General features: G+C 29.2%; 2 protein-coding genes across 2 annotated transcripts; one reads left to right on the plus strand and one right to left on the minus strand.

Annotated features, from left to right (window-relative positions):
- Positions 1-4,350: 4,350 nt before the first annotated feature.
- Positions 4,351-6,523, minus strand: LOC106774432 (CBS domain-containing protein CBSX5). Its single transcript, XM_014661424.2, has 2 exons — positions 6,039-6,523; positions 4,351-5,468 (listed from the first exon to the last, which is right to left on the minus strand). The coding sequence occupies exons 1-2, from the start codon at positions 6,404-6,406 to the stop codon at positions 4,664-4,666; spliced, it is 1,173 nt and encodes a 390-aa protein (XP_014516910.1). The 5' UTR covers positions 6,407-6,523; the 3' UTR covers positions 4,351-4,663.
- Positions 6,524-14,566: 8,043 nt separating this feature from the next.
- LOC106776087 (acetolactate synthase 3, chloroplastic) lies at positions 14,567-16,832 on the plus strand. The gene has a single exon (XM_014663410.2). The coding sequence runs from the start codon at positions 14,656-14,658 to the stop codon at positions 16,600-16,602; it is 1,947 nt and encodes a 648-aa protein (XP_014518896.1). The 5' UTR covers positions 14,567-14,655; the 3' UTR covers positions 16,603-16,832.

Consider the following 16,832-nt stretch of genomic DNA (forward strand, 5'->3'; position numbering starts at 1 on the left):
GGTAAAACAATGTTAATTTAGGATTATACATAGTTTGCCAAAATTGTATCTATGTCAAACAAAGTTGAATGACTAATTAGAACAAAATAGATTAGGTTATCTAACCTTCCAATTAAGTTAAAAAACCAATTAATGATCAATTTATAGTTTAAAACATTTTAAAAAATGTATAGTTTTGAAAAGTGTTTACAAATAAGATAAAATCTTATTATAAGAATGAGTTGAGATTGATTAATGAACTGTAAGTCAATTTAATCACTCAAATTTCGATTAAAATAATTTTTTCTTAACATTAAACGATGGTCTCCAACACACTCAATAAAAAAATGTTAGTTAACCTGGATATACTTATTCTTAACTTAATCATTATTAATATGAATTTTAACATTAGATTAAGGATATCATGATATATCAAATATTTATTAATTTTTTCTTTTTCATATCTATATAAATATATTTTGTTTGAATTTGGTAGAAAAAAATAATAACCCAATCATAATCAAATAAATATCTTTATCCTAATAATTTCTTACTCAATCTTAAGTAACCGTTTTATAATTGTTTTCTTTTTTAACACATTTTCTTACCAGTTTCATTCTTATTAATATAAATTATTTTATCATCTATATTTGTTAATAAGAAAGATTAGTTTTATAATTATCCTATGACAGTTTTTCGATATACAAATTTTGTCACTGATTTTCCTCTTATCAATATCAATTTTTTATTATTTCACCTTTTAAATTTAATTAATTACTTATAATAAAATTTATAGTTTGTTTGTTTTGAATCAAAGGTAATTTAAATATACCTTCTTCTCTAATTTTATGAGAGGTCTTCGAGAACAAAATCAATCATTAAAAAGTTATAGGTTTTGGTTCTTCAATGGATTGACTAGTAATATCCACAACTCTTCCTCAAGTGACATTGAGTAAAACTTTGGTCATAACAAAATGACATATATAAGATGTATTCCTACATATACATTTTTTTATATAAATATTTATTATGTTTGAAAGATTTTAAATAGTCTAAAAAATTCAATCACAGTATCTCTGATTTTAATGATAATGTATCACGAACATATGTATATATCGTATGTTAATACATGATCAACTAATATTAGAGAATATCTCAAAGTGATTTATTTTAACATGTTATCTTAAAAAAACTTAAGATCAAAATATTTTTATATATAATTTATTTTAATGATTATGATAAAATTTATTTATGTTTTATTTTAATAAAAGAAAAGTAAATACACGCATGTAGATGCATCTGCTTTTAGTAGTTATTTATACAAATTATAGTAATAATTAAATTGAATGCACATCCGAATTAGTTATTTTTAAAAACTTATTTCATGGTAAACTTCATTATTTCAATATAAAAACTACATCTTGTTAAAAGATTAATTTATCAAAAAAAGTGAGAATTACTATTTAAACTACGACGATGTTATTTAACTTTCATTTATACCTTTGTGTTGCTATTTACTAAAAAAAATATACACGAACGTTGAGCCTAATACATGACACCCAAAAACAAATACAAGGAAAGACACTACCAAAGGAAGAAATATACGCTCTTATTTAACAGAATTTGGGCTTAGCCACTAGCCCATATTTGATCCTAGCCTATATATTTTTCTTTTGAAAGACAAAATCCTCAGTGAAAGTTCCTTCTTTCTGCACCCCATACCAAAAAAGGCGTTCTAAATTACTTAATCTATAAACCATCATTAAAATAATAATCACAAATTTATAGAAATAACAATTTTGTTATGTATCTTTGTATAGACTGTTGTATAACCTATCAAAAACATATAATCTAGAAAGTGGTTGACGTATTTTAAAAGAAAATATTTTTTTTATTCAAATAATGGAAAAAAGTGTTTTAATAAATATATTATAATCATGGGATGAGAGAAGAAAAAGTATGAAAATGCCTAAAGGAAGAAGTCAAACTTGATCACCAGGGGAAATCACATAGGGGTAGACAACAAAACACAGTTTTACTTTTTGAACCAGCTATTTATATTTATTTTGGTATTTTGTTGAGAACTTTGAAACTGAAAAGGATTAAATATTAATTTAATATAGTTTGTTGAATTTAGTTTTTATTTTGTCACAATGTTTTTTTAATTTTTATTATTTTTGTTATCTAATATTTTTCATTAATACTGTTTAAATAATTAAAAATAGGGTGTGCAGTGAGATCAATCAGTATTACTTAATACACTACATTCATCATCTCTTCATCATAAGTTGGGTAAAATGTAAGTCTTGTTCATTTGAATAGATTTGGGAGAGAGTAATTCAGAAGATTTGAAGATAATTTATTTTTTGTTATTTATTTGAATAGATTTGGAAGTAAGTGAGAGTAGATTTGGAAGTAAAATTTGTGAGAATTAGTGTAGGATTTATTTATATGACAGATTAAAAAAATTTACTTCCAAATCTATTCAAATAAACAATAAAAAAATTTATCATCAAATCCATTCAAGTGAACAAGACCGTAATGGATCACGTTGTGTTATTGTTAACTATTTAGTACATATTAACAAAAAAATTAATTAGAAAAAATAATAAAATTGAGACCTGATTAAATACTAAAATAAAATAAAAAATAAATTATATAAAAATAGAACCAAATTCAAATTTAAGTTGATTGAAACTAATCAATATACTGTACCAGCTGGAGGCCCCGCTCACTGATCTTTTTATGAGGCCCATTCCATTAATTGACTTAGCTATTGTGATTTCGAAATTGGGTTTGCAATATTTTTGGAAGGTGTTTTCAGCATCTCTTAATTTTTTTTCCTGTATCTCTATAAGTCAGGTGAAAAGGCATTTTTGTCCTAACTAAAAAGTAAAAGAAAAGCCTACTTGCAAGTGAGGGTAAATAGCAAGACTTCCGGTAGGTGGCATTGAAAATAATGACAACTTTTTTTCTGAAATAACAAGTTTGAAAAAAATAAATTATTGGAAGAATAGTTGATCATAAAATGTCTCTTTCTGTAAGATGCGTAGCTGTAACATTAAAGATGTGATCAATGCCCTTGTCCAAACATGCAGCATAAAAATCTATCACGTCACTGTTTTCTTCGTGAAATAAAATTAAGAAAAAATCTCTTTAATATTTTTTTTTCATAATTTGTGATTAGTTTATTTTAAATCTTTTTTTAAAATAATTTTAAACAAATTAATAAAATAATAATACATATTTTATTATAAAAAATTATTAAAAAAAGTTGTTAAAATATTATTATACAAAATTATTATAATATGAAATAGTGCATAATTTTTTCATATTTCTGTGGTAACAAACCTACCTCAGAAAATCAATTCAATTTTTATGAAACGAATATATACAATAATGCAGTTTTTTTTAAAGGGTATTTTTCTTCCTCAGCTTTTTCTCTATTCTTTCAATTCCACATTTTAGAGATCCATTTAAGTAAATAACTTTTCAACAGGTCTACATAGTAAAATTTTCTTTTAAAAATATTATTTTGGAAAACAGAAATCAACTCTTTAATGCAAATGTAATATTTTGTGCATATATATTTCTTTTTTCAGATTAAGCAAATTTAGGTGATTTAATTTTTAATTTTAAAATACGATTTACTAATGAGTTTCATCAAATGCACTAATAATTGGAAGAAAATATAAACAGATGTCACTCTAGTTATCACAATGACAAATGAGTTACTTTTTTATAATACTCGTCTTTAAAATGGTGAATAATGTATTTTTTTTAAATCTTCACACTTTTTCAATGATTTACCTTGAAACTTAAATTAGATGACATCATATTTTTGGAGAGAACATTTGGGAAAATATTGTAATAAATTAGAAACTCAATTTTCATTTGACAAAATATATTAACGTAATAACCATTTTTAATATTTTTAAACAAATTCATAAAATTTATTATTTTCATCATTTTCTTTTATCTATTTTTTATTCTCGTATACAATTCAAACAAAGCTAAAGAGAGCATTATTTAATACTGAGAAAAAAAAATCACATTATCGTTCAATTTTAGAACAGGATTACTTTTGAAGAAATTTTAAATTTCTTATTTAAATTCATATAAAGTTCTTATTTAGGACCCGCCCTCCTTGAAAAACAGGTTTTTTTTTTTAGATTTTCATTGTAAAACTCATTGCAATGAAAGTACCAACTTCTTATGATAATAAGCAGTATAGTATTAGTAATAGTTATTAATTATCTTAAATTTAGTATTTTAAAAAAATAAAATGAAAATCAATTCGTATATCTAGGCATTTTCATAATTAAAAAATGTTTTAATAATTTCTAAAACAAAAGTAAAAAGGAAGAGAAATAGGTAAACAATGAGCAAAATTGATTGAGATGTGATCAGTTTATAGTTTATACAAATACCATTCTCCCCCCTCTCTCTCTCTCAAGAGATTAAATCTCTGATCTCTCTATTTTTTCTCCCTTTCTCTGGTGACTATATAAGATGTTGTACAAATATTATACAAGTAACATCTCTTTGTATCAATCTCTCTGTGGATAAACACAGATCCCTGAAACCTAGTTTACGTTCGATTCTTGCTTTTATTTATAACAACAAATTAGCTGAAGCAATATAGCAGTGTTATTTGCATCATCATCTATAAATGTAGTGACTGTTAGCACATGGATTTAAGGTGCTCTCTGAAAACTTTTAACATTGCTTGGAAAGTAACAATGCCCGTCAAGGTTCCATCTTCTTCCACAACCCACACGTAACTCACACGATGAGCCAGAGCCTGAATCATCACCGCCACCAGAGAACTCCACCGGTAGCACACCATTGCCTCAGACCTTCTCCCCACTCTCCCAGAGTACCCTCCAAGCTTCCAATTCTTCCCGGAGCAAGAATCTTCGTCGGAGGAACAACTAGAAGAAAAAGAAGACCATGAACAAAGACCCGTTTCGTCAGGGAGCAACTCTGAGAGGTTCTTGTCTTCCACCCTCTCCTTCACCAACTGCACCAAGTCCTCCGGTGGGCCGCCGCAGTCGATGTAGGAAGTGAAGTCGCCGGCGGAGAGCGTTGCCATGGCGGGCACGACGGCCTCATCGCAGGAGTTGAGTACAAATGGCGAGATTTCGCCGACGAATTTGCCGTTGGGGTCGACAATGGCGACGGAGCTTTGGTATATGAGGGACAGGGACAAGAGGTCCAAAACAGAGGACGCAGGGTCGTCGTAGCACACTGCAAAGAGGTTTTGCGTGTCGATGACGCCTAAGGTGTTGATGGGGTTCGCCGCTGTTGGGGAAAACACACCGATTGAGTTGAGGAGGTATCGGAAGATATCCTCTTGGGTGAGCCAACAGTAGATGGTTTTGTCATCGTGCCGCAAAGTGTTGGAGTCAAAACCTTCGAACTGATTCTGTATTGGTATCACCAGGTTGTGCACCCCTTCGTGCATAACATCTATAGCCTCCGCCAAACTGAAAACAGACCAAACACATCAAAACGTTGTTAAAAAATCGTTGTCAATGTATCGCTTCCCTATTTCATATTATTCGTATCCATAGTCTCAATCAAACTTCACATAACTAAGCCTGCATTCGAAAATTCCAATTTCCAACAACCAACTTGTCATGTAACACAAAGAAACCATAACCTTCTGCCATCAAATTTCTGCATGTTAGTATGTACGTAGAATATCATCCAATTCTGATTTAAAAAACAAGGTGAAAGAAAATTGGAATTAAGTTTCGTTCAAGTAATATTTTGTCGCGACCGTTCCTTTTTAGTTTGATCATTAAATTTGACATGCTGTGATGCAGGGTCGAATTTTGGTTGGAATTTGCAAGGGTGAACGTTACAGTGTTGCAGGTGTAGGTGACAGGTGAATGAAAAGTGAAAAGTGAAAAGGGGGAAACGGCATTAAATATCAGTACAGTAGATAAGAAGAAAAGTGTGGATGGTTAGGTATTTTGTTGAATTATAACAGGTCAAGAAAAATAACAGGCGGAAAAGAAATTGGAGAAGAAGGAAAGAGAGAGGAAGCATACCTGGCAGTGGGTGGAAGGTGGCGGACGAGGAGAGAGGAGGATTGATGGAGGAGGGCGGAGATGGGGGAATGGAGGGCGGCGGAAGGGGAGGAGAGGTTTTGGGGTTTGGAGAGGAAGCAGATGATGTCGACCATGCAAACCTTACCGATGCAGGTGCAGGTGGTGCATTTGGAAACGGTGGTTTGGTTCTTTGGTTGTGGTTTCCTCATGAAGGAGTGATGGCAATTCCAGACGGAAACGTAGTTGTCGTCGATCTTTTTTAGGGCGGCGAGGGCGTCGGCTACGGTGTCGTCGACGGAGAGGGATCTGAGTGGCGGTTTCCCGAGACAGAGGTCGGATAACTCATGCCTCGACAATCTAGCTGCCATACACAATTAAATCAGCCGAGAACGAGAAAGGGAAAAATGAGAGAAAGAGGGGGAGAAACTTTCAAGATTCAGAATTGTTGAGAGAGAGAGACTCTGTTCTGTCTTCTGGCCCGAACCAGGGAGACTCTCATATTTATAGGGAGATTGTTACCGGAATAGCCGGTAGAGCATGCATCTAAACTGCGTCTATGTAGGATGGAGACGTGGCCACTAGACAACCAATTCTCAAGTAACATGAACCACGTATATGTATAAAAACCAACTTTAAATATTTTAATAATTTTTAAATTTAATTTAAAATAAAAAAATAAAAAAGTAGTTGTTATAAATTCTGATTGGTTGTTATTATTTTTTATTTTATTTTTAATTTTAAAAAATAATTACTTTTTATTTTATTTTTTATTTTAAAAAATAATTACTTTTTAAAAAAATAATGATTTAGGGTTTATAGAATTTTTTTGAACTTATAGAACCATTATAGATTTATAGTACCTGTCTGAATTAAAAAATAACCACTTTTTATTTTATCTTTTATTTTAAAAAATAATTGAGGATTTATAAAACTTTATAAAACCTATTCGGATTAAAAAAATAATTACATTTTATTTTATTTTTTATTTTAAAAAACAAATATCTTTTAAAAAATATATAATAAAAGTTAATGACGGATTTTTAATGACTATTTTTTATTTTTTATTTTAAATTAAATTTAAAAATTATTAAAATATTTTTGGATTTAAAATTTTTTTAATAAGAATATTTTTATAACTTAAAACTTAGTTTGCTAAATATACTAAATGAAAAACTTTTTTTCCATAAATTAACAAATTCATATATATATATATATTATATATATTTTTTTTTCTTTTTCTTTTTCTTAATAAGAAGAGACAATACGAAGAAAAAGATCGTCTGATATAAACGAAAGAAGATAAAATGCAATCTAAATATTTTTACGAAAGAAGGTATTAAGATATATGCAGAAATCATGTTGCTATTTGTAGGATTAAATTAAATCATATAAAAAATTGTGAGAAAAACACTTTTCTTATTGTAAAAATATAAATTGTAATTGGCAAAAGAAAGTAGTATATTTTCGATAACTTTAAATTTTGGTTTAAAGATTTCACCCTTTTATAATCCACTTATGCACTTGAAACGATGCCATCTGGAAAAGTCAGCGTGCCACATGTTTAAAAAATTCACGGCATTAACTGCATTTGACAGAAAGACTTTTATTGATTCAAATTGACAAAATTAGGGACCTAATTGATCACTTTCAAAATTGAAGGATCCAATTGAAACAAACCCCCAAATATATTTCGAATCTATTAAACCTTAAATTTTAAACTAAAATATGAGAATACTTAATTAGGAGAGAATGACGGAACGAAGTGCGACCCTTTTGTCATTGTCCTCCCTTTCTGGTTTTGACATACGCTTGTTATACAACTACCATCCATCACCCTCCTATTTATCTTCATTGCTTTTTTTTCTTTTAATGATTTTAGGTTTCCTAAATCAATAATAATAATAATAATAATTATTAATCGTATATCAATATAGTTTAAATAATTTTTTTTTCTTTGACACGTTTTTTAAAAAACAAAATCGTGATGAAATTTTATAATGAAATCGTAAATTGTCATGATCAATTATCATGTACATGAAATATAAGTCATTTTAGAATATAAAGTTTAGTCACAATTTTATTCCTATAAAAAATTTGATGAAAAATAAAAGATAGTTATTTGAAAATTCTAATTCATTCACAACTACTTTTTATTAGTTTTTATTTTATTTTTATTTTTAAAGAATAACTACTTTTTATTTTAAAAAACAATTACTTTTAAAAAAATATAATGATTTAGGATTTAGAGTATCCGGTTAAAAAAATAATTACCTTTTATTTTATTTTTTATTTTAAAAACACAAATACCTTTTAAAAAATATATAATAGAAGCTAATAACTTTCTATCAGGATCTTTAATAACTACCTTTTACTTTTTTATTTTAAATTAAATTTTAAAATTATTAAAAACTATTAGATTTAAAGTTGGTTTTCCTTTAAAAAAGATCATTTTGTACCCTAAAACTTGATACACTAAAATGTACCAACTAAAAAACCTCCTTACTTAAATTAACAAACTCCATATACCCCATATATATATATATATATATATATATATATATATATATATATATATATATATATTTATANTATATATATATATATATATATATATATATATATATATTTATAGTTAAAATATAATAATAATAATATTATCACCGTCTATAAACCATAACAAGTTCTACATCAACGTCCGATCTTTGACTTTAAATTTTAAAAAAATATACCGTAAAATTATATGTTTCAATAATTTTTCCCTCAGACATTTCTACAAGTATTTCGTGTATCTGATCTCACAATTTTTTTTTTTAACTTAAAGATAGATTAATTTTTTATTTTCTCTAAAAATATTTTGTAGATAATATTCTTAAAACAAGTTGAATAGAAAATTTATAACAACAAAACATAAGCTAAAAATTTACATTTTTATTAAATAAATTAGAGCAGTCATCTTAAATAATATTTATGTTGACAGAAAATAATAGTATTGTTTATAAACGTTATTTAATGATGATTTTTATTCTATGACAACACTTTATTTTTTTTCCTTCGACAAGAAGCACGTTATTCTATTTTTTAATTTCTAAATTTAGTTTTAATAATTTCAAAATAAGATATCAATATTTAAAGACAATCTGGTATTATTATAGTATAAATTATTCATTAAAATACAAAATATGATTTTTATTTTTAATAAAAATATTTATTAAAAATTTTAGTTATACTAAAACAATGCATTTAAATATAACATTTAATTATACAAAATAAATACCTATCTTTTATATTAAAATTTGCCAGATCGATCCTTTCTTATCTATTTAGAAGTATCTAACTCACGAGGATTAAATTATAAGTTTAATTTAATCGAGTAATCTTCACTATATAATTGATGCAACCAATAAGGGTTAAGCCAATCAACATTTAACACTATATCTGAAATGCTTTACCTACAGATTGATTAAGAAGTGGAAAACCTAGATAGAAGGAAAAAACACTTTTTGTCACTTGAGGAGCCACTTTTTCAGATCAAGGAAATATAAAGACTGTACTTAAGTTCAAAAGAATCAAAGAGTACTTTTAGTATGAAAGTAAAAATGTTTCTTCACAATTTAGCTCTTTTAAACGTTTTACGAAGACAACATCGAAAACTATTTTGAAAAATGGAGTTGTTTGAGAACTGTGAATTCCTTAATAAGTTAAAAAAATATATTAAAACTAAGCGAGAACACAACAAAGGATCTCTTTGTATAAACCACACAATGTAAATGTAAATTTAACCAACGATACAAAGTAACAACCACAACTCACACTTCGCACTAAATTGTTTTATTACGATTATAAAGTACAATATCCCATCACCCAGCCCACAACCAACGACATCACTCTTTTGGGTGGTTCACCTAAAATTAAGAGAAGAACTCAACCAAAATTCAACACATTACTTGGTCTAAAGAGTTTAATGTGTACAATTTTCAAATGAAAAAAAAAATGTAGATACAGATATTTACGAATAAAATTCGTGGTGAGTAGTTATTATCTATAAATATTTATTACTCGTAAATAACGGGTAACGAATATATTAATACCTGTTATTAAACTATCCGTAGGTACTCGCTACGCACAAAAAATAATAATAAAATATTAATTTTTATTTTTTATAAATTTAATTTAATTAAAAATAAAATTAATTTATATTTCATTAGGTTACATTTAATTAAAATTAAATTTTAGTTTATATTTAATTTACTTTATATTATATTATATATTTTTTATAATTTTATTTAAAAAATGTATAAAATATATATTTTTAATTTTTTGGGGTATCAGATATTTTCTAAGTGGGTACACGTGCGGATAGTGGACGAGTTACAGGTCCGATTTTTTTTACGGGTCAAGTTGCGGGTAGACACTATGAATGTCCAACCTGATCTGTTGTCATCCCTAATCACAAGTTCACAACCGTCGGTATCCAAAGAAAAATTATTAAGAAGTAAATTTTAAATCTAATTCAATCAAAACTAGTTTATTGGTAAAGTTTACATTTATTTATACACTACAAAATCATCTTATCTTTAATCTAATTAAGATTTTCAATATACATTCCTCACCTCAAGAAATATACATTATATGATTAAATATTAATGAATATCATTGATAACGAATAACACAATAAATCAAACAACCAAAAAATCTCACTAAAATAAGTTTTAATGCAAAGTCTGATACTATATTAAAAATATATTTTAAACTTAACTTAACTCTAAAAAAACAATTTATAAAATAAAATTTAGACTTATTTATATATTATAAAATCGTTACTTTGTTATCTATATGAAAATTTTAACAAAATAAACGATTTTTAGAGCCTTACAGACAATATAAGTAAGTTCGGACAGTGAGTCAGATGCATGCATGGTTAACAAAAATTAATGCCTCATTATTGGTATTTTTACATGAAGACGTGCATGTTCCTTTAAGTGTTAAGTGGGTCCTGAAATTATACGTTAAACGATGAAACTTAAGAATTAAAATATCTGTTATTTAGGGTGGTCTGTGAATGATATCGTGTGGTATATGATAATTGTAGAGATTGACGAAGAAAGTGACTTCACGTGTTCTTTCACACAATTTGGGATCAAGACAACATGACTGCGGACAAACCATTTAGTATTTGTATGGCTTCGGCATACCCGTGTCTCCTTTTCTTTACTGTTTATCGATACCACGCGGAGAAGGAGATTCACGAGGAGAAATAATATTAATAAAATTTGAGTTTAACTATATAAGATATTAATACTCTTTTTTATTTAAAATTATCAAGCATGTCGTGCTTTCATTGTTGATAATTGGTGTCGAAGAATGGTGGATTGACAAAAATGAGGGCTAGACTTTCACCAAAATGAAGGAACAAAGGATGGGCGGGATTAGTGAGATGATCGGTGGTAGAGACGATAGCGGTGGTGGACGCGTCAGAAGAAGCCATTAGAAGAGTAAAAGAAAGAAGATGAAGAAAAAGAAGGCAAACGAAGAACCCTAATTATTGTCTTTCTTCTGATACCATGTGTGTTTGAAAGAGAGAAACGAGAATTCCAGAAAACAAAAAAACTATGAATGAATATTACTGATAGAATAATCTTTTAGTACAACGGAAGCAAAGAATTTATGTAAAAGGAGAAAAGAAGAAACAACAAAAAAAACTAAAAAAATTATTAGGATCGAACGGATCGTTCGGTAGTCACTCAGCAGCTATACAGTAAGTATCAACTTTCGACAACTGAATAACAATAAAAGAACCGTCGGACTATCTCTATCATTTTAAGATAACACATTAATAGATTTTTTATCTTTATATAGTATTTTATTTTTTTATGTTTATTCTGTGTGAATTCTCAGATAAAATAAACTATGAATGCTTAATCTCAACTCTGTATCTTCTTTGTCATTCTCAACTTTAACATTTTCAAACCTGAACCGTCGTCACCTTTTGAACGATGATATTTTGTATTGACAGTAAGTGTTTGTGGTCTTCAGCTCTGTAGCTTTGAAAGAATTTTTCTTTAAGTCATTACTGTTTAAAATTCAAAGATACGATTAATTTCATACTCATAATACTTTCAGATACAGATTCTTTTTAGACTCGTTTAATATTATTTTTTACTTTTATTTTTCTTTACAGATATAAAAATTATTTTTTTATAATTATTTTATTCTTACAATAAATTATTATTAAATAAATATAGCGTGTGTCAAAGTATTATTTACTCGTAATTTAAATTCATATTTCTCTCATGATCTTTTCATTTTAAGGGCAAAATGATGAAAGAGTTATTTTCAACAGATTTTAAATTGAAACAAAATCTATTTTTAATTTTATAATTTTTTTTCTTCAAATAAACATAATTAGCAAGCTTATTTGACTTTATTTTAAGATATAAAATAATTCATACCTTGAATAAAAATTCTATTCAAATTTTAAGCTAACTGGACGTCGGGGTCAATATCTACCAAAAATAATTGAAGAGAATATCAAAGAAAAAAAAAATCATGAAATACTTATAGGAGGTTTAATAACGAGTAGATAAGACTCGTTACGTTAATATTTGAAAGGAATTTTTTATATTATTCTTTTTATATTATAAGTAAATATGCCTCGTTATCCAAGTAGGTCCTTTTAATTTACTTTTTATGTTTTAATTTATTTTTTTTTAAATTTTAAAAAGCTTAACTTGATTCTTTAAAATCTTAAAACAATTTCATCTAAAAAAAATATGCATATATGATTATAGATGAAATGAAATTAAAAAACTTTCAAAATTAGTTTACAATTGTCTAAATTTATCAATAAATTTATCTCAACCCTAATTTTTTATTTTTTAATTTGAATTTTTATATATTAAATTTAATAAAATTAATTTATTTTCAATTATATATAAATTGAATAATTTCTAAAGTTTTAAAAATATAAAACTAATATTAGATCTAATATAAATAAGATAATGTCACACCAAATTAAATTGGCTACATCATGTTTGGTGTTGTAAAAATGGATTAAAATCTGCAGATCAATTTGGTCCACCAATGTTCAAGACAGATTGGGTTTGAAAAAATTAAATTTTTTTATACTGATCAATCTTCCATTCGGCTCATCTGGGTTAAACCTGTGGTGAGGTGGGTTGACTCCCCAACCCACCTAATTTAATTTAATTATTTTTTACTTTATGTTTCAATATTATTAGTTAACATTTTTTTAGTGTATTATAAATGAAATAAAGAAAAAAATGTTTCAGGAGCAAAATATTATAAATTTATCATCTAATATTATAGATGAATAAATGACACATATTATCAATATTATAAACGTAATTATTAATTTTTTGAGTCTGTTTTTGAATTATATTTGAATTGTATGTTAATTTTTTTTTATTTTAAATCATATTTGAAGTTTAACGTCATTTTAAAGTGAAATTATTTAAATTTAAATTATAAAAAATTTATAATTTTTTTAATTTAAAAGTATAATTAACCTATTAATACGTAATAGATGGGTCAAGATTCGAATTTTTCGGGTTATTGAGTCATTAAGTTTCTATTGTATCATCTTTATTAAGTCAAATCTATTTTTTTTCCTAACTTTGATTAGTTGCGGGTAAATTTTCTCAACTCATAAACTTATTAGTTGGTGATTCCAACTATATCCTCGTATAATTAACTTAGTAACTGTATTCAATTCAATTTCACCTAAGTACGAGATATCACAAAGAAGAAAGATAAAGATAAACAAAAATAAATTATTTGAAAAAATAGAAGCAATGTGTTGGTTTACTAACACAAACTTTTTTTTTTTTAAATTACTAACACAAACTTCTTTTTTAAAGAAAGAAATTTTACTTATATAAAATAGTAAATTATTGTTATAACAAAATTTAATAAAATTATTATTATTGCAATTATAAAAATAAATTTAAATTATTGTTATTATTATTATTATTTTAAAAATAAATTTAAATTATTTTTACATTTTTACTTTAGATAACCTTTATAAATAATTTTTTATTATAAATAGTTATTTTAGTTTAAAAATATAGTTAAAATTTATAAAAAATGATTAAATTAAAAAAAGAAGTTATTTAAAGGGTAAAATTGATAAAATATTTATTTTGATGTAAAAAAAATTTAAAAAGTAAAATTAAAAGCAAAATGTGTACACTATAAGAGAAAACTGTTTTATGTGATAGTATAGATTTATACACACACTATTTTAGTTTTTATATTTCATTTTAATATTATTTTACCTTTAAACCATAAAAATATAAGTTAACTAAAAAAAATGAATGATCACGATTCATTAACAGGTAGTTTATTTTTTTCTATATTGAACCTAGAACTATATAAATTATTATTTTGATAAGAAAAACAAGTGTGAAGTAAATGTTTTTAAAGAATAATAGTTATAGTACAATAAACTAAATAAAGATAATGGTTGAAAACCACAGAAAATAGTACAAGTGTGGGTGTAAAAGGACAATAAAGAATTAGATGTGTGGTATCCTAGTAACAGATTCACTCTATTCCATTCCATAGATTAGGGTCTGCGGTCTTTTTGTGCAATCGGAAAATGGAGGCTGCAACTGCTCCAAAACCCGCCATCACCGCCTTCCCTTCATCACCCTCCCCAAAGCCCTTTATCCGTTTTGCTCTCCCATTTTCCCCACTCCCAAACGCCCCCTTACACTCCCAACGTCGTTCTCTCAAACTCTCCCGCGCTATCTCCGATGCCGCTGCCGCCAAATCCACCGCCGCCGAACCCTTCGTATCGCGCTTCGCCCTCGAGGAGCCCCGCAAGGGCGCCGACATCCTCGTGGAGGCGCTTGAGCGCCAGGGCGTCACGGATGTTTTCGCGTACCCGGGTGGTGCGTCCATGGAGATCCACCAGGCGCTCACGCGCTCCGCCACCATCCGCAACGTGCTCCCGCGCCACGAGCAGGGCGGTGTGTTCGCTGCTGAGGGCTACGCGCGATCCTCCGGCCTCCCCGGCGTCTGCATCGCTACCTCCGGTCCCGGCGCCACCAACCTCGTGAGCGGCCTGGCTGACGCCCTCCTCGACAGCGTCCCCCTCGTTGCCATTACCGGTCAGGTCCCCCGCCGCATGATTGGCACCGACGCTTTCCAAGAAACGCCCATCGTTGAGGTAACACGTTCCATCACAAAGCACAATTACCTCGTTCTCGATGTTGATGACATTCCTAGAATCGTCAACGAAGCGTTTTTCTTGGCCACCTCAGGAAGACCTGGACCTGTGTTGATTGATATACCTAAAGATATTCAGCAACAGCTTGCCATTCCCAATTGGGATCAACCGATTAGGTTATCTGGTTACATGTCTAGGTTGCCTAAATCCCCCAATGAGAAGCATTTGGAGCTTATTGTGAGATTGCTTTTTGAAGCCAAGAAACCAGTTTTGTATGTAGGTGGTGGTTGTTTGAACTCTAGTGAGGAATTGAGGCGTTTTGTTCAGCTCACCGGTGTTCCTGTTGCTAGTACTTTGATGGGCCTTGGTGCTTATCCCCTTGCTGATGAAAATTCTCTTCAGATGCTTGGGATGCATGGGACTGTTTATGCTAATTATGCTGTGGATAGGTGTGATCTTTTGCTTGCCTTTGGGGTTAGGTTTGATGACCGTGTCACTGGAAAGCTTGAGGCTTTTGCGAGCCGGGCTAAGATTGTTCACATTGACATTGATTCGGCTGAGATTGGAAAGAACAAACAGCCTCATGTGTCGGTTTGTGCGGATCTGAAGTTGGCACTGAAGGGGATTAATCAAGTGTTGGAGAGCAGAGGGGCTGGGGGTAAACTTGATTTTAGGGGTTGGAGAGAAGAGCTGAATGAGCAGAAACGGAAGTTTCCTTTGAGTTACAAGACTTTTGAGGAAGAAATTTCTCCTCAATATGCTATACAGGTGCTTGATGAATTGACTAACGGAGAGGCTATTGTGAGTACTGGAGTTGGACAACACCAAATGTGGGCTGCTCAGTTTTACAAGTACAAAAAGCCTAGACAATGGTTAACATCTGGTGGTCTTGGTGCCATGGGATTTGGATTACCGGCTGCCATCGGTGCTGCGGTGGCTAACCCCGGCGCTATTGTGGTTGACATTGATGGTGATGGAAGTTTTATCATGAATGTTCAGGAGCTGGCCACAATCAAAGTGGAGAAGCTTCCAGTTAAGATATTGTTGTTGAATAATCAGCATTTGGGTATGGTTGTTCAGTGGGAGGATCGGTTCTATAAGTCTAATAGAGCTCATACATATCTAGGAGACCCCTCTAATGACAAGGCCATATTTCCAAATTTCTTGAAGTTTGCCGATGCCTGTGGGATACCATCAGCTCGTGTGGCCAAGAAGGAAGACCTTAGAGCGGCAATTCAGAAAATGTTGGATACCCCTGGCCCCTATCTTCTTGATGTCATTGTGCCTCATCAAGAGCATGTCTTGCCCATGATTCCTAGCAATGGAACCTTCCAGGACGTGATAACTGAGGGTGATGGCAGGAAAAGTTACTGATTTCGTAAGCAAATTTATCTTCATGGTGGTTTTGTAAAATTATAGTAATCTGTTAGCTTTTGAAGTTTTATGTTCATGCTGGGCAACTAAGATAAGATAGGCTGTTTGTTTTCCATACAAGTTTCCTTCCTTTTACTAAATATATTTATTTCCTACTGATAATCAGTGCTAGTAGTATTCTTTTTGTAAATCACATCTACCCTTAGTTAGTTGGATGATTGTCACTGAAA

The sequence above is a fragment of the Vigna radiata genome, chromosome 10 (genome assembly GCF_000741045.1).
Source record: "Vigna radiata var. radiata cultivar VC1973A chromosome 10, Vradiata_ver6, whole genome shotgun sequence".
In the NCBI taxonomy this organism is placed as follows: Eukaryota; Viridiplantae; Streptophyta; class Magnoliopsida; order Fabales; family Fabaceae; genus Vigna; species Vigna radiata.

Excerpts from the sequence above, each read along its gene's own strand:
- LOC106774432 (XM_014661424.2), bottom strand. The coding sequence starts at position 6,406 with ATGGCAGCTAGATTGTCGAGGCATGAGTTATCCGACCTCTGTCTCGGG. Across the intron at positions 5,469-6,038 it reads CACCTTCCACCCACTGCCAG|TTTGGCGGAGGCTATAGATG; the intron begins GTATGCTTCCTC and ends GTCTGTTTTCAG.
- LOC106776087 (XM_014663410.2), top strand. The coding sequence starts at position 14,656 with ATGGAGGCTGCAACTGCTCCAAAACCCGCCATCACCGCCTTCCCTTCA.